This window comes from Oryza sativa, chromosome 3 (assembly GCF_034140825.1).
Source record: "Oryza sativa Japonica Group chromosome 3, ASM3414082v1".
NCBI classification, from domain to species: Eukaryota; Viridiplantae; Streptophyta; class Magnoliopsida; order Poales; family Poaceae; genus Oryza; species Oryza sativa.
Genome location: NC_089037.1, coordinates 18,339,104 through 18,362,500, shown reverse-complemented (window position 1 = coordinate 18,362,500; position 23,397 = coordinate 18,339,104). Strand labels below are relative to the sequence as shown.

General features: G+C 39.9%; 2 protein-coding genes and 1 long non-coding RNA gene across 3 annotated transcripts in view; 1 reads left to right on the top strand and 2 right to left on the bottom strand.

The window, feature by feature from the left end:
- The window catches only part of LOC4333167 (alpha-copaene synthase), a 10,648-nt gene extending 6,982 nt beyond the window's left edge, over positions 1 to 3,666 (top strand). The window contains exons 2-7 of the mRNA XM_015774498.3: positions 163 to 421; positions 1,427 to 1,802; positions 1,894 to 2,112; positions 2,311 to 2,449; positions 2,644 to 2,892; positions 3,135 to 3,666. Of these exons, the coding sequence (XP_015629984.1) occupies positions 163 to 421; positions 1,427 to 1,802; positions 1,894 to 2,112; positions 2,311 to 2,449; positions 2,644 to 2,892; positions 3,135 to 3,425 (1,533 nt within the window). The 3' untranslated portion in view covers positions 3,426 to 3,666. The remainder of the gene's footprint in view (positions 1 to 162; positions 422 to 1,426; positions 1,803 to 1,893; positions 2,113 to 2,310; positions 2,450 to 2,643; positions 2,893 to 3,134) is intronic.
- An 8,284-nt stretch (positions 3,667 to 11,950) lies between these two features.
- On the bottom strand, positions 11,951 to 12,965 carry LOC112938237 (uncharacterized). The gene is made up of 2 exons (XR_003241297.2): positions 12,821 to 12,965; positions 11,951 to 12,349 (listed from the first exon to the last, which is right to left on the bottom strand). It is a non-coding gene; the product is annotated as an uncharacterized lncRNA (long non-coding RNA).
- A 1,497-nt stretch (positions 12,966 to 14,462) lies between these two features.
- LOC4333165 (probable ubiquitin conjugation factor E4) lies at positions 14,463 to 21,451 on the bottom strand. Its single transcript, XM_015776021.3, has 16 exons — positions 20,475 to 21,451; positions 19,630 to 19,834; positions 18,963 to 19,114; positions 18,565 to 18,856; positions 18,200 to 18,355; positions 17,398 to 17,601; positions 17,175 to 17,287; positions 16,970 to 17,084; positions 16,780 to 16,869; positions 16,496 to 16,699; positions 16,303 to 16,398; positions 15,946 to 16,068; positions 15,762 to 15,854; positions 15,521 to 15,685; positions 14,894 to 14,983; positions 14,463 to 14,806 (listed from the first exon to the last, which is right to left on the bottom strand). Exons 1-16 carry the CDS (start codon positions 21,320 to 21,322, stop codon positions 14,642 to 14,644), a joined length of 3,111 nt encoding a protein of 1,036 aa, XP_015631507.1. The 5' UTR covers positions 21,323 to 21,451; the 3' UTR covers positions 14,463 to 14,641.
- Between the last annotated feature and the right edge of the window lie 1,946 nt (positions 21,452 to 23,397).

Below are 23,397 nucleotides of genomic sequence, written 5' to 3'. Positions count from 1 at the left end.
CCATACATCTTGTAAATCAATATCAACAAAAATGTAATTACTTAGCATATATTATTGTTTACACATTTCATAGTTATGCATTAATAATACATAGCTAGCCAGCTTTCTATGGCGGCACAATATATAGTGTATCTCATATTGGTAACCATTTGCTGTGTACAGAAATCACTGGAGTGGATGACGGAAAGATGTGATGACCTAATAGTTGAAACAAGGGAAATGTTTGTAGACATCCTCAATCCATTTGCAAAAATGAAGCTTATCGATGCACTTCAACGTCTTGGAGTATCTTATCATTTTAAAGAAGAAATAGATAACTCCCTAGAAAGTCTAGTTTCTGTGAAGTTTGCGAATGATGATTTCCATGCGATCTCCCTTCAATTCCGGTTGCTAAGACAGCAGCGGCGCTACATGCCATGCGGTATCGTTTCTTCCCTATATCTATTTATTTGAGATGCAATAATTTTGAAAACCACCTTCAGGAAGTTGAATTCATTGTAGAGTTACATATATATGACCTATAAAATTCTATTATAGATTAAATTGCTATAAATTTTCAAAATCACATATTTTCTTTCAAATCATCTAACTGCTATAACAATCTGCTGCACTATTTTATTTAACTATAACTCAAGTGGAAGTAGGTTAATTTCATGTAAAATGTCAGGTCATAGTTGAAATATCAATCATTTTGATAGAATATATATGTTTTTCCATAAGTTTATCAGAGACATGTAATTTTCATATCTTACAAAATGTACACAATTACTGGTTGATCACGTTAATTGTTTGGAAAACTAGACTGCTACTTGTAAAACCCTAATACATTTGTCGCTTGTAGTAGTGGTGCTGAGGTCCATGTGGGCCACAAAATGTTGTACTGGTTGATTTAATACCACCTTGGATGTTCATATTGGTGAGGCTTAGCTTATAAGCCCGTGGGAGCCGGCTATAACCATAGTACAGTCAATCAGTCAATCCTTTTAAACAAAGCGAACAAAAATATAAGCGATGTGCCACTCCACATGGGAGCTAGTTAATGTGGATAATGAATCAAATCCTCAACGCAACATTTTGTAGGTAGAAAATTGAGTTCTTACGTGGTATGTAATTACAAATTTAAAAGATAAAGCCTCTCAAATAGTTGATAAAATTGTAACATAACTTTTTTTTCCTTGGCAAAAAGGACTTGTATGTAAAGGTGTTTTCCACTCATCATCTAAATATTTCGATGAGTATTTTGTGGCAGCTTATTTGGATGGATATATAATTCTTTATTCTTTAAACCTTGTGAAGAAATTTATGAAAATGTCTAATTAACACTCTATCTGGCAGTTCTACATGTCACATATAAAATGTTGGCTTGAAATTTTGTGTGTTAGGTGGTTATATTCTCATCTAACATTTTTGTATCAATCGTGATCAGATGCATTTAAAGAATTCATTGATAAACAAGGAAACTTAAACGGAACCCTATGTAGTGATACAAGAGCATTACTTGCTCTATATGAGGCAGCACATCTTGGAACTCCTAATGAAGAAATTCTCCGAGAAGCACAGGTTGAAACAACAAATCAATTGAAAAGAATTGTGGATTGTATTGAGAAACCACTCTCTAATAAAGTGAGACATGCTCTTGAGACACCATCTTTCCGTAGGATGAAGAGGTTAGAGGCCAGACTTTACATACCATTGTATGAAGAAGATAAGGAGGAGTGCAACGAGATGATACTTGAGCTAGCAAAACTTGACTTTTATTTATTGCAGCGACTTCACCGGGAAGAAGTCAAAGAAATATGCGAGTAAGTTAATTTGGTGGAAATTTATAACGAATATTTCCATTACCATATAATAAGACATTGATGATTCAGTTCTTTGTTTTCTGTTTTAAAGGTGGTATCATGGGCTAGAGTCCCCACGTGAACTATTCTATGCAAGGCATAGGCCTGCAGAAGCATATTTTTGGGCGTTGGGTGTGTATTATGAACCAGAATATGCAAAGCCTAGGAAGTTGCTAGCGAAATTCATAGCAACTATTACACCATATGATGATACTTTTGACAATTATGGACTCTGGAAAGAGCTTCAACCATTTGCTGACGTGATGCAACGGTTTTGTTCCACATCCCGATCACACTTTGAGAAAATAATATTAAGCAAGTTTCAGCTTTATACTTATCAAATATAATTTAAAGTTAGGATTGATTTAAGTTGTAATTTTCATGGTCCACACATATGCATTGACATAACTAAGTCAATGATATCTCTATGAATATCTTGTACATGTTTCCCCATGATAATTTCTTATAGGTGGGATGAAAAGGGTGCTGAGCAACTTGGAAGATGTTACAAGGAATATGCTCAATTTATGTTTGGCACCATGAATGAGATTGAGGGTGCACTCCCAAAAGGAACACCAAGGAAGAATGTTAATGTTATCAAAGATATAGTATGTATATTCTCAGTTTTTTTTGTAATTTTTTCCTTTTAATTACACCATTCCATCCATTCAATTATATGTGTGTATTCATGCATGACATGTTTATTTTATTAAAGTAAATTAGTTTATTATTAAGTGTTTTGAAAATACATATGCAAAGAGCCCACTCATGTACATATGCTTTGACTTACTTTATTTTATAGATCACTGAAGTATGCAAAGGCTATGTAACAGAAATCGATTGGAGAGATAGTAAATACATTCCCCCATTAAAGGAGCATTTGCAAATCACACTAGTTACGTGCTTCTATTGGGCAATAAACTGCACTGCTTTTGTTGTTTTTCAAGAAGGTGTTACAGAGGAGGTTATGATATGGATGTCAGGATTTCCTCAAATTGTCAAGGATTCATGTATTGTTTCTCGACTAATGGATGACATTGTTGCTCATGCGGTAATCTTATACTCTGTATTGTGTTTAATACTTTTTTTCCTTTTTCATCTAGTGCATAGGACATATTTTCCAAAATACACAAAACATTTTCTCATTTTTTTGGAGAGAAAGCATCTCCCACAAATGCACCAAACATAATTGTTATTTAGATGTTCTAAAAACTAAATTTTTCACAATGTTTGGTTTTGCTTGCTTTTGTGCTAGAGATTGGAACTTCATGTGATGCTTTACTTTGCTTGTAGTTTGAGACCGAAAGGAACAATGTTGCTACCGCTGTAACTTGCTATATGAAAGAGTATGACAGCACAAAGGAGGAGGCCATTAAAGCACTGTGGAATGATGTGGAAAATGCATGGAAAGATATGAACGAGGAGTACCTAAAATTGACCTCAATTCCGTCTTCCTTGCTTATCCAGGTTATTAACCTTGCACGCATGATGGAAACAATGTACAAGAAAATTGATGGATATACTGATTCTGCAATACTGAAAGAATGGATATCCTTGTTGCTTGTTCAGCCAATAACACTCTAGGTTTCCATCATATGACTTCGCTTTAATTTGATTTTGATCAGAGTGTCTCTATTATGAATAATCGTGTATCCAAGCTTGCTTCGGATGATCCTATGTAAGCAGCTCATTGCTGCTTTATTGTCATTTTCCTTGTAGTGATGTTTGTATTTCTTCATTTCAATCTCGACATTGCTGCCTTATGCAGAGGAGTGTTTGTAGCATGAATTGCTAAAAATAATATTTGGCATTTGATGTGATCTTATTTATTGCTATGATTCATATAGTATGCTTCATTTTTGAGCAGCCATAATTAACATTCCGCTTAATTATAAGTAAATCCCTAGTTAGCAATCATCTGTGTAGTCAATATCATGTGGCCTTATGTTTTTTTTCACGAGAAACAGCAGGAGAGACTCCTACTGCGTTATTAAATAATAAAAATAGTTACAGTGTTATGTACAGAGAAAATAATAAAGGAAAAGGTTTGTAGGGTTATGTACATGTGGCTAAATGTGTTGGCATAATTAATAATGAATGGAGTACTATGATATATAAAAACCAGAAAGCACTACTTTATTTTATTTTAAGTAAAGCTCAACTTCTTTTATTCCATAATTAGTAAAAAAAAAGGCATGTTTTCAACGTACAAATTATCATTGTCACAATCTGAATAGGAAATGTATAATTTTGAGGGTGCTTGAATCGCAACTGTAGTTCATTGAATGATAAAGCTATCACCATTGGCCAGTCATGAAAATATGTTGATATCGTTTCCATTGAATAAGATGTACAAGCTCTGCAAACAAATTATACACATGGTTTCTTTACCTTTTCTGGTTCTTAATAACTCCTATGTGGTCGAAAAAAATTATGATCATGTAATATGGGCAATAGAAAAAAATTATTATGCATAAATATAGAACGGGGCAATTGCTCATTTGACCCTATTGTGAAGCCTAACTATCAATTTGACCCTGTTTTTCAAATTGAAGATTAAGGCCGACCCTATTCCATAAAAAGACTTGGTAATGGTGTTAACTCAAGAGAAGTTGTCCTTTTTGCCCTTACTCATTTGACCCTATTATATCAAAGTTTTTTTATTCATACCTTTTTACATATTTGTAACGAATTTGGTATAGTTTCCACTGATTTGAGATAAGTTTGAAAGATTTGGCTTTCAATTTGACATAATTATGGCAGATATCTTCGAAAATTTTCACAGCATATTGCCCTATTTTGTTGATCTCAAATTGCATATAATGAAGAAAAACACAAGTATCAAAATAGCCACTAGTTCTCTGTCGTTCATGTAGGGAAACGTTTGTGTTGTTTTTGCTGCTATGTATGGTGTTCATTCAAAAACCAAAATTGCAGGAAGCACGTGGGACCCACCGGCGACGACAGGCAGGAGGCCAATGCTGCCGCTGCCGTGCCTTTTGATGCTCTCACCATCGCCGCAGTCCTTGGCGCGTGAGCAGCCACCGGTCGACGCACTCTCTGTGGAACTCGTGCCCGCACGACAGCAGCACGCGCACCTCGTCGCCAGCGGCGTACTCCGCCGGCCAGGCACACCGCGCACACACCGCCCTCCTCGTCCGTCGACGACGTCTCCTCGTCGGCGACGGCGCCGTCGCGGGGCATCTGGACCACGTGCGCCGGGATCCCGTCGAGCGCGCGCTTGGTCTCCTTGGACGGCTCTGGCCGCATCATCGATGACCCTAGCACGCCGTCTCGCCGTCACAGAAGCAGGCGTAGAGCTCGGTGAGCATTGTCGCCCCCTTCAAGCGCTGCCATCCCCTTCGAGCGTCTCCGCCGCCGCTCGCTCCAAGCGCTGCCTTCGCTGCCTCCACACGCTCTGAGCGGAGCCGTTGCCGCTCCTTCTACCTCGGCTGTGGCAACAGCTCCCTCTGCACGGCCGCCCCCTTCGAGCGTCGTCGCTGCCGCCGCCATCGCTCATTCTGCTCCCTCCATGGAAAGTGGAAACCATTGCGCCAGATGAAGTTGGGGATAAGGTTGGTGTAAACAGGTTTATTTTGGTAAATTCGTAGAGTTAAATTCATTTTTTTTATTTTTTTCTTAATGGAACCTTAATGGTGAAGTGAAACTGGGGCAGACGGTAGCTCCAATTTTGATAAATGAGGTCAAATAGGTAAACTTAGAAAAAGTAGAGTCAAATTTATGGTTAGACTTCACAATAGGTCAAACGGGCAACTGTCGCATATAGAATTTATAGTGTAAAAATTGTTTCTTTAAAAAAAATTGACTATTAAAATATATAACTAGTAGAAAATTCATTGTCACCACCGCTGGTGGTGGCATACCCAAGATCTGTATACTCCTGTTATCTATAGTTGGAACCACAAACTCAACATGCATTGAATCACATCATGTAAAAGTAATAACCTTAAGATCACTTAATTTCATGGTTTGATCATCCATATGTCATGTGTATTTACAGTCTACTTAGACCCGTTCGTTCCTGCTCAAGTGGCATATAAATGAGGTGAAACCACTACTACAAAACATCGAATAGATGTCAGCACTATAGGTGCCAGAAGTGCAAAAATCGACACATATAGACCTTTTCTCATCTCCGCGGTCCGAAAACACAAAAAACCGGCACCTTTAAATGATTATAGGTGTTGGTTTTTCAATACAAACCGGCACCTTTTAAAAATCGAGCCGTGAGCCGAGTCGGTCAACCGAGCCAGTGGGACCCACCGGCGCAATTTATCTCTACCTCTCTGTCGTTCTTATATCTTCCTCTCTCTCGAACTCTCTTGTTCTTATCCGTCATCTCTTCTTCTATCTTCCTCTTCCTCCTCATTCCTCTCTACTTCTTCCTTTTCTCTTGGCGCGACCCGACGGCGACCCGGAGGGGCGGCCCGACGGCAGCAGCGGCGTGCGGCGGTGGGAGGCGGCGTGCAACGGCAGGAGGGAGGCCGCGGCGGCCTCCGGTGAAGGCGGCAGTGACGGCCGCACCCTCCCCTCCGCCAAATCTGGCAGGAAGGGTGGCGGTGACCCGACGATAGCGGCCACGGTTGGCGGTGGTGGTGGCGTCAGCGGCAGCCGCGCGTGGATCCGGCGGCGGTGGCTGCCTCTGCCCCCTCTCGACGCCCTCCCGTGGCAGATCCTGGGAGGGTTTTCGACCATGATTATCTAAAAGTTGTAGGACCTTGAACGGTGCCAGAGGGAAAGCGTTGTACGTTATCATTACCCAGCTCATCGACTAAACCCGATGCAGCAGCTCCATCTCCGCGAAAACACGAACACTTTACCACCACAGAGGGCAAGAACGATGTTCTCAAAACAGTCCTACGACATGTCTACTTTGCCGCAAGCCACTTGAAAGCGCTGGCGAGGCCAAAGGCCTCCCGGCCACTAACTTGCTGAACCACCTTCATGGACAAACACCCTCTCCTCATCTCCCCAAGGGCTCCACGACCATAGTCTGGAAGCAAACCAGCCAAAAGAGGAGAGGAGCACCAAGGAAGGGGAGGAGGCCTGGCTGGCCAAAAGAGGAACTGAAAGTTGAAGATAGGAGCACCAAAGATGTAGTTGTCTTCTATGTCACCAATGAGAAATTGAAAGGGAAGAGATCCTAGACAAACAACAAGGCCACAATTTTCGCCAAAAATCGCTGGGCTTCGCGGGAACGGTTAAGAAGAAAACGAGAGAAATAACTACATCAGATGTAACACAAAATATGGTGTAGTGGCACATTAGGAGTAAAATAAGTTTTTAAGGTAGGTTTTCTTGTTGAACCTATAAAGCTAAAAATCAAGAAATCTTATATTAAAGACTGCACAAATTTTTTAACAAAAATTCTAAACACTACCGGTTGGGATTCATTTAGTGTTACTTCAGTTCCCCATTGTTTTTGGTGTTAGAACTGAACTGTGATACTAGCAAACAAAAGGTGCCAATGTTTTGCACTACCCTAGGACACTTCATCGATGCCGGCTTGTTAGGTCTATCAGTCCCTCTGCAGCACCGGCGGTCATGGAGGTCATCATCGGTGCTAGTTGGGCACCGATATTCTACTAATGAATAAGTGTTGTACCGGCACTTAAGAGTAGGATATCAATGTTGGGAGGATATTTGGGTTGGGAATTCATCTTTACAAGATAAATTTCTATCTTTATATAATATTGTTCGTAAGAGAAATGTTTCAATCGCAACTGTTATGAATTCTGTTCCGCTTAATGTTTCTTTCAAAAGAACGTTGGTTGGTCAGAACTTAATTAACTGGCATAACTTAGTTGCATTGATTTTGCATACTAATTTGAATGGATCAAATGACTCTTTCAAATGGAATCTTCGTCAGAATGGTCAATTTTCTGTTACATCAATGTATTCATCCTTGATTAACAATGGTTATATTGAGAGGAATAAATTTATATGAAAATTAAAGATGCCAATTAAGATTAAGATTTTTTATGTGGTTTTTGTTCAAAGTTGTGATTCTAACAAGGATAATTTAGCGAGAAGGAATTGGAACAGGAGTAAAAGATGTTTCAATGAAAAATAAGACTTCAACATCTTCTTTTTTTTACTGCCATATTGCAAAATTTCTTTGGAGAATAGTTCATATTTCCTTGGTCCAAAACCTCCTGATAGTATTTCTAATGTGGTTGGGAATTGGCTTGGTGGTGTTGAATAAATATTAAAAACCTCATATTTGTTGTAGCTTTTGTTTTGTGTTGGGCTCTATGGTTGAGTAGAAATGACGTAGTTTTTGATAAATCTCCAAATAAATCTTATATTCAGATGCTTTTCTGGGCAACGCTCGGCTCCGGATCTAGGAACATCTTCAAAAGTGTGAAGAGAACATGGCATTCTTATATTCTGCATATCGAAGCTTAGAAGTTACGGTCATATAGATTTTTATCAACTACGGATGGAGATTCACATATAGACTTCAATAATTGTTTTCTCGTTGTGTGTTGGCTTTATTATTTCTGTTCTTATTATTGTGTGAGCATTTGCTCTCTTTAAGAGAATTTTGTAATAAGTGGATGTAGATTCTTTGAAGTAAAGGCCGGAATTTTTATTCCACCATATTAAAAAAAATATCAGTGTTGGTTTGTCCATCCAGGGCTCTCACGGGTTGGGTGTGGGAAAACCCCTCATTTTCTTTTGCTCTTTGAACTGTTCCAAAGGACCACTTTAGGGGCTAGTAGATGGAGGCCTTCTTAATCAATTGTCATTAACCACCAAAATAATTAGGGGTCCAGATGCACTTTCAGATCTATCGAGCGATAAGAGGATAATCGCCTACATAATTTTTCATAACTAGATTATATTGAACCGAGAAGCAATCACTGGAAAAGATAGGGATGAAATCGGTTTAGTTAGTTTCCGATATTTGGACAGATTTTCTGAAACTAATAATTTCGGATAGTAGCGGATACAGAAACAAATATTAATAGATTTTTTTGGGAAACATAAACAAATATAGTATAAGACTAGTATCTGCTAGAAATCGGAAAAGGTCGGATATTACCTAAGTTTTTTTCGGATATCCACGGGTAGAGATCAATATTAAAACAAAACATGTAGGTATGGAGACTAACTTCACATGATAAAGTTATGTATATATCATATAAGTCATATGGAGACTAACTTTATATTAAAATTATAGAGCTCGACAAGATGTACAACTTCTTTGTTGACAACCTTATCATTTGAGATAATTTAGGTCTAAATATTCACTACAAAATCTCATATCTGTAATTCAAATGACCTCTGATGGAGATATGCCCTATATCAAAGTTGTATAGCTCGATGGGATATAACACATTTATATTTAAAATTATAAATTACAAATTTCAGAGAGGTGAAATAAAATAAATAGCATCTTCAATATTACAACAATAACTTGATAGATGAGATGGTAAGTAAGCTACATATGGAAGAAGAGGTGTTGGGTACAATTAAGGGACTCGGAAATGAAAAACCATTTTTACATGCAGGTCTGTTAAGGGACCGACCGTGAAAATCAATTTTCATGAACTTTCGTGACATGCCTACAGAGAATAACAACACATATCTCTTTTGTTGTACGGAAGCTCAATTTGATGGGGTTTTATATTCTGGTAATATTCATTACCATATTCGTTTTGTTTCGTATTTGCTCCATATCTGAATTCGATATATTCGATTCCATTTTCTTGTCCAAGGAATTCGATTCTGATTCCAAAATAAATATCGTAGAGATAGTTTTCATCTATTTCCGACCCACTTTCATCCCTAAAAGGACAGTATTTCCGATCCGTTTTCATCCCTAAAATGATTTTAGAGGGCAATGGCCAGATCCGCATTAGAAGTTTGGAACTTTGAATGCCAGTCAACATAGATGGGAAGGCCTGGTCTAGGTTGAGCCAGTTTGGACTGTCACCCTCCCTTTGGCGTCATGGGGGCACATAGGGATGGCAACGGGTCGGGTCGGGCACGGGTAGAGCAAAACCATGCCCGACCCCATGCCCGTCGTCGCCCGCCCAAACCCTACCCACTAGGGTTAGCGGGCAAAACTCTGTGCCCGTACCCATGCCCGACGGGTACGGGTATGCTCGGCGGGTACCAAATGGATCTCATATGAATAATAACTCGAAAGATATATAATTTAACAAAGAGAAATAAAATCAACAATTTACCAAATTATCAGTTATCAACAATAATTTGAATTACATCACAACTTATTATTAGTTAGTATCACAAATGAACCAAGAGAAAGGGGTATAAGAATTAAGAGATAAGTCGAAATTAGCTAATACATATGTATCGGGTCGGGCACAGGTTACCCACAGGTAAAAAATGAAACCCAGCTGTTGCCCACAATGTATCCCTAGGGGCACATGCCAGGCCCATCTAGAATTTTTTTAATATATTTTTTCCAATTATTTTCTTTTTTTTTGGGTAAATTTGCTCCCCTTTATTGCATTTCTATTTTTTTTATTACAGGAACTCTGGAACCTCTGTAAATGTCTATAGTCATTATTCAATAGCGCCGGCCATATATAATGACACTCCACGATGCCTTTGCAAAACACCAAGTAGACATGACATCCTGACGAAACACAGACGATACCTATATCCACATGCAACGACAATGATCGTTGATACCAATATTAACATTAAGTGTAACGATACTCCGTGTAATATTAAGGATATATCAGTACTGTAAGATTCAAATGAAAACTACTTGTATATACCTATGACATCCACATGGAACGACAATGATTTTGATACCAATATTAACATTAAGTGTAAGTGCAATGATACTCCGTGTAATCTGAAGGATATATCGATTTTTTTATTTCTTACTTTTTTTACTTTTTTATTTTAAAAATAAACCCTTCTAAAATTTATTTCTAGAATCTAAACAAATTACTGCCTGGCATTTTCCAAAATATAAACCTTTTGATCATGCCAGGCAAAACAACACTCAGTCACTCACGCCACACATAGTGGACGTGACAGTTTGTCAAGGGTGATGCCACGCCAGCCAGACCAATGCGACCAAATGATGCTATCACGCTAGCCAGACCAACGTCAAAGTGTCGTTTTGCGATATCAGTACTGTAAGATTCAAATGAAACTACTTGCATAACTTCCGCTACTATTATAAGAATAAAGTCCCTTATATTTTAGCTACTAGTGAACGTGCACGTGCAAGGCACGTCGACATATACAACTGAAGAAAAATACGATCATTCCTAATGCACATTGACATATACTTATACATTAAAGATTATCATAGGCACCGATAAAATGAGGAAGCATCTTGGTGTACTGTGAAACAAAAAAAAGATGTCAGGATATAACAATATTGGTTCATACTTGAGTCAGCTCAAATCAACAATAGAAGTAGTGCGTTTTAGATTCTGGCACTAAACTGAACCACCTTTAAAGATCACTGTCTCAACTTAAAATAACTAAAACACTGCTAATTTTCAGACTTCAGAATTCAGATTAAGATGTGGACTTGCATGTAAAACCACTCTGCATTAGTTGCTGATATGATGTGGTTCAAAATAAATACAATTAATTCAGTCAATCTCCGCAGATTCATATCTGGCCCCATGAGTAACGCATGAGGGATCTCTCTGGCGCAGAATTCCAAGATCCTTGCAAGACTACATGATATGTAAAAAATAACGATGCACTTTCTTTGCTGCAAATCAGCAACCTGAAAAATATTGGTTACAATTATTTACCTTCACATGCATGACTACACCCTTGGGATAAAATATTGAAAAAGCAATTAACTGAAGCAACCAAATTACTGGAATTTATCCTTGTCAAGAGATCCCGTTAGTGTTCTCCAAACAAAAAGAGGAAGGATCCTGTTAGTGTATACCTTCATTGCAGAGCTAAGATAAAGTTCATGCATTTTGACATGTGAAAAAGGATGGTGTTTAGTTACTAAACTGAAAATGTAACCCGAGTACTAAAGATTAATCAGCAAAGAGTTGAAGTTCTGCACCAAGGGAAATATAAAACAAAAAAAAAATCCACCAGGTGCTTATCTTGCATCTCATGGATGGACATGGAGAACTCAGTCATTGTCCAACTTAATGTGTTGAAAAGTCGATTCAGAAAGGATAACATAAATAGAAGAATGAATATAATTACAAAAGAGATTGTAATATTAAAGTAAACCTGGAAAGTTGCAGATGATGAAGATTCAGCATTCTTGGATGAAGCAAAACCTAAACCTTTGCAGAGTTGAAAAGGTATGTTGGTAATAGGTATCATGATCTATTACCAAAAGCTGACAGAAGTGATCTTAGCATTCTGTTTATAGCCCCCCGATTGTTCTCAAATAGAAACATGAATTCTTTGTACTGTACAAGAACAGATATTGATTGAAGAAGAAGAAGATCTTTCAAGTCTGCACTCACTATCCTTGGATCATCAAAGTGTTTGACGACAAGAGTGACCTATTGATAGGAAAATATAGCTCTTAGTTGATACTGCAACTCTGGGTAGTGTGAAACATAAACCAGAAAATTGCCCATAAATAGCTAAGCTACCAGTGAGATAGTTTTATTTTGTTCTCTGCAATAGGGAGTTGCTAAAAAACACGTAACACTAAATGCATCAAACTTCCTATCATGCACATTCAACCTCACAATTTTGCTACTAAATGTAAACCAGCAAGAACGTAATCAAAATTTACCTCAATTTGCAATTTAGTCATACAAACATTAGTAATGAAGGACTTAAAAGTTCTGAATGGTGGGTATAGCTAGGTACTTTATCAAGAAAGAATGGCAATAAACAATCAACATGAAATTTGGTCAGTATGACATCTATACAAATTGTCAAATTGTAAACAGGAGATGATGCTAGTGCTAGTTAAGCATTTCATCAAACATATTGCAAGCATGAATATAGAACATCAGTCTTACCTGTTGTTGGTGTCCTTATCTGCTAGCGTCGATGATGTCCAGCGGCCCTAGTCCTGTGCTATCGTTCCAGCGCATCCCTGATAACAACAACAATGAAAAATCATATAGGATGCTGACGATGGCAGCAGTGGTGGGGCGGGTGCGGTCCTAGGGGTCCTCGTCTCTGCCTCCGGTCGGCACCTTCTCCTGCGACCGCGCCGGCGGCCTGCTCCTCCCCGGCACCTCTGTTGACGCTTGCCTCTTGCTTAGTCAACCTCGCCGATGCCGACGTCCTCCCGGCCTCATCGCTCCGCCGCCCACGGGCCATGCGCAGCGACCTCCAACCCTCCTTCAATGGCCCCCTCTTCTCCTCCTAGAAAGACTCTCCGCCACCTCATATGCCCTTTCTGGCGGCCGCGCCCGGATGTCCAGCCCACGCGCGTGAGGAGGAGGCGGGGTAGGGCGAGCAGACCCCGCCTCTCTTTCCTCTTCGTCACGGCGCGGCGCGAACAGGGAAGCAGGCAGCGGCGGGTAGGGTGAGGCTCCTCCGCCGAGCGCATGCGAGGAGGAGGCGAGCAGCTCCGGCGGGAGGTGGCAGCAGCGGGCTGGCGCGCGCTAGGAGGAGGCCAGCGGCTCCGGCGGGAGGAGGCGGCGGCAGGCTAGCGCACAAAAGGGAGCATTCCTTTTCTTTTTCGCTTTGACCGATCATAACTGCTGCTTAGACGTGGGAGATCGCTGTTTAGGTGCGGTTTCTTTGGGCCGGATGACAGGTGGGTTCCACGTGACAGTGGATCTGAAGGATTGCAAGATTGCTGGATGAACTCGTAGGGTGTGTTTGGATAATGGAAAATGAGGGGCGGGATTGGAAAATGAATGAAGGGTTAAGATTAAATGGATGAGGGAGAATGAATGGAATTGGGATTGGGAAATGAATGAATGGTTAGGATTAAATGGATGAGGGAGAATGAATGGTTAAGATTTAAAGAGGGATGGTAAATCATTTCCCTTAGACATTTGCCAAACACTGCCGTACTTTTTATATTAGTATAGATTATTACCAGGATAAACTCTCTTTTACTTTAGGACTAGAATAGTCAAAGCTGCTCCTTTCTTTTTTATTTTAAACAACCTGTACGTCTTTTCCAAGCCCAATTAACTAGTACTAGTAAGCTATTAGCACGTGAATAATTGAGTATTTATTATTACAAACTCTAAAATTGGTTTGTTTGATTTTCTAAATAAACTTTTATATAAAAATGTTTTTGCAAAAGGTAATCATTTAACCATGAAAAATGAGGAATTTGTATTTTGGAGCTAAAGAAAAGAACTAGGCCACCTAAGTTGCCGTTCCACAGTCGGCTAACTTACTAACAGAACCTTTGATTTTGCTTTACTGGTGTAAAAAACTGCCAGTATACCATTCACGCAGATTTACACTAAAACTTGTCTACTGTATTGTAGACTGATCCTACATTTACACTAGTTGTCTACATTCACTGTATTGAAAGGTGTGTAAAATAATGCGAACAGTTCTATGTTGTCAGCCATTGCTAGGTTCATCCAACTTTTGTCATCTCACTGTAGCTTTGGTCGATTAGTACTTAATCAAGGATGAGCCTCACGAGTCGTTAAACGATCAAATTTTTACACGAGAACGAAGGAGTTGCTTACCAAGTGAACATCCGATGCCGATATAATTAAATTCTCAACAGGCAGTAACACCATTTACAAAGAATTTGAATATGCAAATGCAGGGGAGCCAGCATCAGAACGATAAATATCATAAAGATCATCTGTCCCACAAAAAAAATGTTCATCCTTCCCTTCCCTGGCACCATCTATTCAATCAGCCATATCAGCAGCCCCATCAGGTTCTCCCATTTCTGAATCGGCAGCAGTTCGTTTTTTGGACCGTTGAGACCTGATAAACTCTTCGATGCGCGACTTGAGCTCTGTATCCGGTATCAACATGTCTTGCGTAAGGTGAGAACGGTTGAACGGATCAGTCTGTAAAGGGAATATATACATCAGACAAGTGTCACCCCCTAGTATGGAAAGTTTGGATCAGCGGTTTTTTCAGGATGTACAACTTACACTGTCACTTAGCAAGTGCCTAACAATAACGGGACGATCTATTGTCACCCGTGATGATGGTAGTATTACAGGATCCTTCATCAGAGTATACTGCAAGAGAAAGAGCATACATCATATAACATTAGTAGCAAATATCTGATGCTACAGGTTAAAATGCACAGAATATTTAATAGCCAAAATATACCACCATGAGTTCCAAGTTCAGAATAGTTGTGGTAAAGTATGGTTTGTTCAAGCCCCACAAGATTGTTCATAAAATGGCTGAAAAATTTTCCTTTATTGGCTTAGAATGGGAATGTAATTGTTTGGACTTATACTGTCAAAGGTTGCCTTCCCAGATTTTGCTAATTTTAACAAGATTTTATTCCCAAATTTTTGTGTGATGCTTTTATCATCAGGAAATCACTGGTTCATTTGATTGCCAACAATTGCCCAATTCATGAGTAACCAATTTGATGACCAGATATTTGGTATAGCCAAATATCGATTAATCACCAAAACAGAACAATCAACTGCATCACTACCATTCTACCAGATATGCTTCATCCTATTCTAGTTTTCAACATAGGAAAACCTTTGATTGCATAGAAGAGAGTAAAGGTATTTTCGTAATAAGGCAAACAATACCTGAATTGGATCAAGAAATTCATCTGGTATGTCACCAAGCATAGCCTCAGCATCCATTGCCTCAGAAGCAGCAGTTTTTGACTTACTGGCAAGTTGCATAAACTCCTGTATGATTTGGGGGTCTCCCCCAATCTTCCACAAAATATTTGCTGCACTTGCAAACAACTGCGATAGATAGAAAATTATTAGAATACAAGCACAGAGACTAAAAACTAATGGGAGAAAACAAAGGAGAACAGACCTGCTCATTGTATGATCTTCCATCTTTTGAGATGGCTGCTGGGAATATACCTTCTTTATCACCCCTTGTGATATGGACATAGATGGTGGCAATCTACCATGTAAAGACAGAAATGAAGATGAAAAAGAGCTAATAGTAACAGAAGAGCACTGAAGTACAGAAAAGTTATATATCTCCATGAGACCTGTTTCAAGAGCTGCTTCGGCTTGAACTCATACTTTTCAGGATCTTTTACAGTCAATGATTTCCTCTGAGGACCAGCAAGTTGCAAGAGGAAGTAATTTAGCATGCTTGCCACCCTTTCCACCTAAATAAAGGACTCCTTGTTAGTACAATGCCCTTTCATACTACATGAAGGAGATAGTTTTAATAATTTGGTTCCTTCAGATTTTACAAGTAATATCTTACAGGCATAAAATACAGTAGACAAGTAAAATATGTAATTAAGTCCGTGTAGAGTTGAAGCTTTGTTAGTAATAAAATAAAATTAAACTTAGTTTTATATATTTATGGAAATTAAATATATGGTTTATGATATTACCATTTCAGGAAGGAGGAAAGGTGCTGGAATCTGCTCTGACGTGAAAGCAAGCATCCCAACATCCTCATTTGCTAGCTTCATGTCAAATCGAACAACCTAAAAATATAAAGTGGATCAGTAACTACCATCAAATAAACTTCATTAAAAATATCATGCGACACAGGACAGGTAAACGCTAGTAAAGAAAACTAACATTCTCCCACTGATGAAATACACGCAATCTCTCCTCTCTTTCTTGAGGTGGCCTGCTTTCCCACTCTACAACATTAGCCATTTCAGCCTCTATTTCTTTCAGTTCGAGGATTTTGTTCAAACTCTCATCAAGAAGATAGATGCTATCATTGATAAGGAAGTTCAAAAAATTTAAATATACGCCCTTCTCCTCCTCTTTAGCTATCTGTCATATGAAAAGGTGGGAAATATTTTCAGTCACAAGAAAGTGCAATACAAATGCATGTACGAGGATAAATTGCTTACTCGTCTCCATGCATTCCGATGACTGGGGACATCCCATAGATACTCTAGAAGCTCAGCAATATTATGTCGAATGTTAAACTTGTCAAAGAACTGTACAAAATGCAAAGATATGTCATAACACTAAACTTAGATGATTTCACCAAAACCCAAAATAGTGAAATATTAAAAAAAAAAATATCTTGACACTCACTTGTGTATGGGAACCAGTGAATTCAATATCCACATAAAGCTTTAGAAGATTTTTGACCAGGTAATCGAGACATAGTTGGTGCCCCTCAAATAATGAGGCTGTAGAACTCAACCCACTGCACCAATGACATCATAAAAATTTTCAAATGCGCAGCCATACAGTCAAAAATAAGATACAATTGTGAAGTTCATAAAAAAATATGGACCTTCTTTGTGGCATCCAGCAATTCAAAACTTCAACCATCTTTGCTCTAAGGTAAGGATTTTTAATGTATGAAGTGCCCGCCATGAACATAATGATGAAGTTGAGAAAGTCATCCTGTCAGAAACAGGATGATTAGGAGCAAATTCATAAGTACACAACTAAGCTCTGCCAATCACAAAATCAGGCACCACTACTACTGTGGAATGGCTCAGAAGCATACTCACCAACGCAAAGCTTTCCAAAGCTTTTGGAATTCTAGAGGTTAGAACTAGTAAATCCATTGCATCATCGAGGAAATGCTCTGGAATGCAAGCAAATTCCTTTGGACATTGTGATGGCAAAGGCATCTTAAATCCGCCAACAAGGTCTACTGACCATAGTATCATTAATCTGTAGAAAGATAGTGCACGTTGAAGAAATGCACCATCCTGGTTAAAGACAAACTGTTAGTGTTGCTTTTAAAGGAAGGCAGTAGTTAATGCAAAAAGAAAAAAGGAATTGGAGGCATTTCATATAATCAGACCATCTAGAACAGTATCCAAGACCTCTGACATGAAACAAAATTTAATCCAAGATGTTATATGAAATGTTTACTGGAAGACAACAGACTCATCCTTAATGCATAGGAGCACACTATGTCCTGCCGGGATATATGATATTATATGATGCCCAAAAGAACAAAGTAGAGTTTTTTCTTTTACATAATAGCAAAATCAAAATAAAAAAATGAGAATAATCAAATTGTGATTATCATGCCATTTGTGATCCACAGAGGTCCACAACGAAATAAATAAAATAAAACGTACTATCTTGCAATAGTTCAAGAGAACTTAACATGCCCAACATACGTTCTATAAAAACAAAGGATTCACTACAACTGGTCACATCATCCTATGTACCTCACATTTTCTTCAAAGAAGATTTGCACTAGTAATAAGGTGAATTGTTTTCTTTTTCATTTTATAAGGCAGTAATAAGATAGAAGTTGACAGGGAACAAAAAGGGACCAGATTATATAGAGCATACCCTAATTATCTGAGCTTCATAACAGAGTTTGTCCTGTGATAAAATCTCAACTATCTTCTCTAAGCGTTTTATATCTTGATCAAGCTGTGCTGAACCACCTCCTTGATCTCTCATTGCTCTGTTTGAATCCAAGTCATCTTGGCACCTTGCGAGATCCTAAATATTTGATAAAAACAATAACAGGTGTTCAGTGAAAAATTCAAGAATGCATGCTTTGATCTGAAAATATTGTTTTCATTTGGCCTGTATGTGCTACAAAGCGTTCCTACAGATTAATTATCAATATGCATAGATTCTATCAAAATGCAAAACTTCGAAACATAATACAAAAACAAAAGAAAAGGATGCTTCAAATATATCAAGACCTGAGCAATATGTTTGAAATCCGATAGAGCTTTCATCAGCCCCAGATTGAGCACCCTTGCAGTCATGAAGAAGCATTCACAAATAAATGAGAAATTCTCTTTCTTTGAGCAATTCACAAGTGACCCGCCTTTAGAAGAAAGAGAAACTGTGCTATTGTTGCCAGAGCTTGTCGCTTCTTGTGATTCAACAAAGCGAGCCTCTCCACTGGCACTATCTTCAGCATGCTCATAGCCCCTGTTCTCTATCCAAGATGATACTTCCTCGGAAGAAGCATTTATTGCAGTCAAATTCCTGCAGTACAAAGAGTAACATATTATTTACTAAAATAACTTAAAATATGCATTATACTAACTTTGCACAGAACATTAATACCAAATTTCTTAGAGAAGTAACCCACTTGAAATCAATTCTATCGTTGCAGAAGAGGTAATTGACATCAATCTTGTCCTTCTTAGACTCCATCCTATCCAGAAAAGGCTCACATAGACGTAGCATCACGGCACTGAGATTCACAAACATACCTGAGCTGGCACTCTTTAAAGGGTCTACCTGTTGCATGACACAACGTGAATTTAGTCCAGCACAGAATAACAATAACAAGGATTTAAAAAAAAATTATATTGTTTCAAGAACAGTTGGTTACTGCAATACAAGCTACTAGACCATATAGATAGCAATATAGCATGCCAAGGATTGCACCCCTTTAAGGCAGTTCCACGTTACAAAGATTCAATCCCGAAATATGTATAGTATTTTCTGATTTTTAAGTTGTAACAAAACTGCCATTAGGCAGTGTTCCATGTGTGTGATACATTAAAGACACTACTACATGCTCAGCACTTATCTAGCATGTACTGGGAATACAGAGGTTTGTTGTTGTCCGTGCTCAGGTTTCTTCTAGGGCATGAAACAATTTGATACACTACTATTGAATGAATCTCGTAGATTGTATTTGATTTGTACCTACAAATGTGATCTAAACAAAAAATCTGATGCAAGGTATGGAAACCTATCTGATGGATAACTCATTATGGATGGTTATGTCCAGTTGAATTGCCAGTTACCTGCATACGAGATCTGCCTGCATTTTTATTTATCACTTCAGCAATAAACTCGAGAACCTTTTCTCGAGTATCCATATTTTTTAGCAGCGCAAGAAGAACATCCTTAAGGCCATCATACAAGTTATTCATAACGCTTTTGATTGTTGTAAAAGATGACATCAAATCAGCTGGTCTGCGTGAAGATGCCTCTGAGAAGCAATGTTGCCTGATCAAACATTAAATTAACAAGGTTAAGGGTATGCATAAAAAATGAAACAATAAGCTTGAATTTATAGGCATAGCAATGCAGTAGATTAAAATTTTGTAAATAAACTAAACCGTAAACGTTCATTGGGATTCATTAAGAAATATTTGGGCCTGTAGCACACAAATTAAAATACACACAAACCTTCACGTTACATGGTTTTGATGATAACAAAGAGGAATCCAGAAAAAAGTTACTCCACAAGTTCAGCACACCTCCAAAAGAACTACTTTTGGATGCAATATTTGTTCACATCTTTATAAAGAATTGAACTCCAAATAGGTTGAGTTTGGAAAAGGAACACTTGAAAATTTACCATTGGATCTAACAGGTAGGAAGCATCAATTAAGGTGACAATCAAACTTTGAACCTTTTTACATCCAACCATTCAAGAGAATATCAACCAGCTTGACTGACTCAACAGACTTATGAAGGAAAGGTTTTTTACAGTCACAAAGTTAATATAAGCACCAACATTTATAATCAAAGCCAGAATGGCTCACAAGAACATCCCGCAAATGCAAAGCTTTCGACACCTCAGCAAACATTAGATAAGAACATACTTGCAGCAATCAATCAACATTCAACAAAAAAAACTTACCCAATATCAGGCTTGCTTGCAAACTCGCGGTCAGGGATCGCACTGACATGGAAGAACGCCCCGAGCACACTGGAGATCTCCATGATTCTCCCTTCCCCAATGAGCATAATTTGATTCTTCGGTATCCACCTGGGGTGATTCACCAGAGCCTTTGCGCAGTTAGGGATTCCCACCAGCCGCCTGAGCACCCGCAGCGGCTTCTGGAAGTCGCCAAGCGCCGACACCTTCTCGACGCTTTGCCTGAGGCGGCCGTAGAGCTCGCCCATGGCCGGCTCGACGGTCTCGTAATCGGCGTTGGCGAAGAATTCGTCGAGGAACCCCGGCGGCGGCGGGGCACCAGGGGCCGGGGTAGGGTCGAGCGGGTCGGCGGCCTCGGCCAGGTGGAAGACGAGCAGCTCGGCGGCGGGGTGGGGCGCGTTGTGCGGCGAAGGGAAGGTGTCGGGGTTCCCGGCGACGATGCGGGCGTAGGAGAGGATGAGGCCGCGGAGGTGCGCGATGGAGGCGGCGAGGCGCGCGCGGAGGGCGGCGTCGCGGATGGTGGAGATCTTGCGGGCCTCGTCGGCGGCGCGGCGGAAGGAGGAGACGAGGTAGGCGAAGGGGGAGGGGGACCCGGCGGGCTGGTCCGGGAGGGAGAGGCGGTCGATGAGGAGGCGCTCGGAGGCGTCGCGGAGGGCGAGGAGCGGGCGCGACTCGGAGAGGAGCTCGGCGGCGGTGAGCTCGAGGTAGGCGACGGCCGGGTTGGGCGTGGAGGGCGGGGTGAGGGAGACGAGGAGGATCTTGCGCGTGATGATGTCCTCCACCTCGTCGGGCGTCCGCTGCGGCCGCGCCGCCGGGGACGGGGACGCCATCGCCGGTGGGGATGCGGGCGCGAGGGTTGTTGCTTCGACTTCGACTTGTAGTTGGGGGGTTCTCGCGTCTGCGGGAGAGGAGAGGGGAGGAGGAATCGCGTGTCTCGGTTGGTCTCGGGGAGTCGCTTCGCCTCTGGGGTTTGGGGGAAGACGGCGATATACCGCAGAGTTCGTGTACTGATACATACCACAACATAAATCAAACGCTCCATCGGATTTCAACTACTATAATTCGTTGCTTTCTCCGTTGTGACTTGTGAGTTGTTTTCGGAAATTCAAAGAGTTTCTCTAAATATTATTTTGTTACTATGCTTACTCTCTCCATTTTATATTATATACGTCACTAGAAAAAATGGCCCGTATGTTACAACATGTAAAAACGTTTTGGATCGCTATATATTATACTTCTTCCTACTTTGGTTTAATATTTTTTTATTTGATACAGACTTCGGATGGTATTTGTTGCGATTGGGTTTTTAATCAATATTTGATTTTGTGGTTTGTCCGCTGTACGCGATTAGGATTTGATTCAATCTCTAATCCCTGATGTTTTTCCCTTTCGCCGGTATACACAATGAACACATCGTGAGTGTAGGGACGAAGGGCGTGTGGGTTAGTGTCGTTAATCAGGTGTTTAAAAATCTTTTATGCAACACGTAAAACACGAAACATGTGGATGAATGAAAATAATTAATTTGTGTTGGCTCAATTAATTACATAGTTAAACAGAAATAATTCATGAATTATGTCACTGCTGGGCATAAATAATTAAGAAACATGAATATAAATAAAATTTATATGAATTTATAATCAATGTTGGTCAAAAAAAATACATATCATGAGAAACATTAGCCAAATTTCTAGTTGGTTCAATTTAGATAGAGTTAAATTAATAAGCAGTCATAAGCAATTAAAGTGATACTAATTCTATTTCTGAAAATAGAAAATACCTAAAATCACTGAGAGAGAAAAAAATTGATTTTAGCCCGGCCCAAACTTACGGCCTTCTTATGTGTGTACATGCAGCCCATGAGGCGACCACATGGCCTGGGAACGGCACATGGCCCGTCGTGGGAGAAGCCAAAACCGTTCGATCTGATGGACGGTTCCAATTGATCCCGACCTATATAAATATTCGGCAGCCCAAACCATAACCCTAAAATCATTTCCCCTCCCCCTCTCTCTCTCAAAACAACGACGGTAGCGGCGGCTCCACCCTCCGCCGCTCCCCCTCCCCCTACCCCGGCGGCGCCTCTCCTTCTTCCCTACCGACGGCGCCTCTCCCCCTCCCCTCATCGGCAGCACCCTCCCCCTCCCCCCACCGGCGTCGCTCCATCTCCCTATCTCCCTCCCGTTTCGCTGGCTCGACGTGGCAACAGTGAGGGCTCGACGTGGTGCAGCGATGGCGGGGGTACGATGCGGAGACGGCGGTGATGACCGTCCTTCCCCTCCCCCTCTCTCTCTCTCTCGCCTACCTCCCGCGACGGATCTGGTGATGGCGACATTGGCAGCGGCCACAGTGGTGGTGGCCGAGGACAGATCCGGCAGCGGCGGCTACTTCCTTCTCCAGTGTGGTGTGTTGATTTGGGATGTTAATTTTGTGGGGATTCTTGATTTTGATTTGGGATTACAATTGAGTGATTTTGTGATTCATGTATTTTGGGAATTGGGGGCAAAGGGGTTGGGACCAATCCGCTTATCTGCTTGGGGATTTTATTAGAACGGACTCGGACTCAAATGATGACGACGGACGAAGCGGACGATTGGAAGCCTTGAGTATTTTTTTAATTAGGTATAGATTTTGACTTTTCAAATCTTTTTTAACGTTGATCATGTTTATAAAAAAGTTAACCACTTCCACAGCAGCAAATTATTTTATTAAATTTAACATTTCATATATTTTGATAATATGTTTGTTTTGTATTGAAAATATCAGTATATTTTTATGTAAACCCAGTCAAAACATATTATAATATGAAACAGATGGAGTACTAAATAAATATCATCACTCTCACCAACAAATTCATTCTATGAATCTATTTAAGAATTAATCTTTAGGCTGCATTCCAACCAGA

Bases quoted from the DNA above. Each gene is read 5' to 3' on its own strand.
- LOC4333165 (XM_015776021.3), bottom strand. From the start codon at position 21,322: ATGGCGTCCCCGTCCCCGGCGGCGCGGCCGCAGCGGACGCCCGACGAG. The intron at 19,835-20,474 runs GTAAGTTTTTTT...ATGTTTGATCAG, and splicing joins GCAAGCAAGCCTGATATTGG to GCAACATTGCTTCTCAGAGG. The intron at 16,069-16,302 runs GTAATATCATAA...TCCTTTATTTAG, and splicing joins CTTTCCTCCTTCCTGAAATG to GTGGAAAGGGTGGCAAGCAT.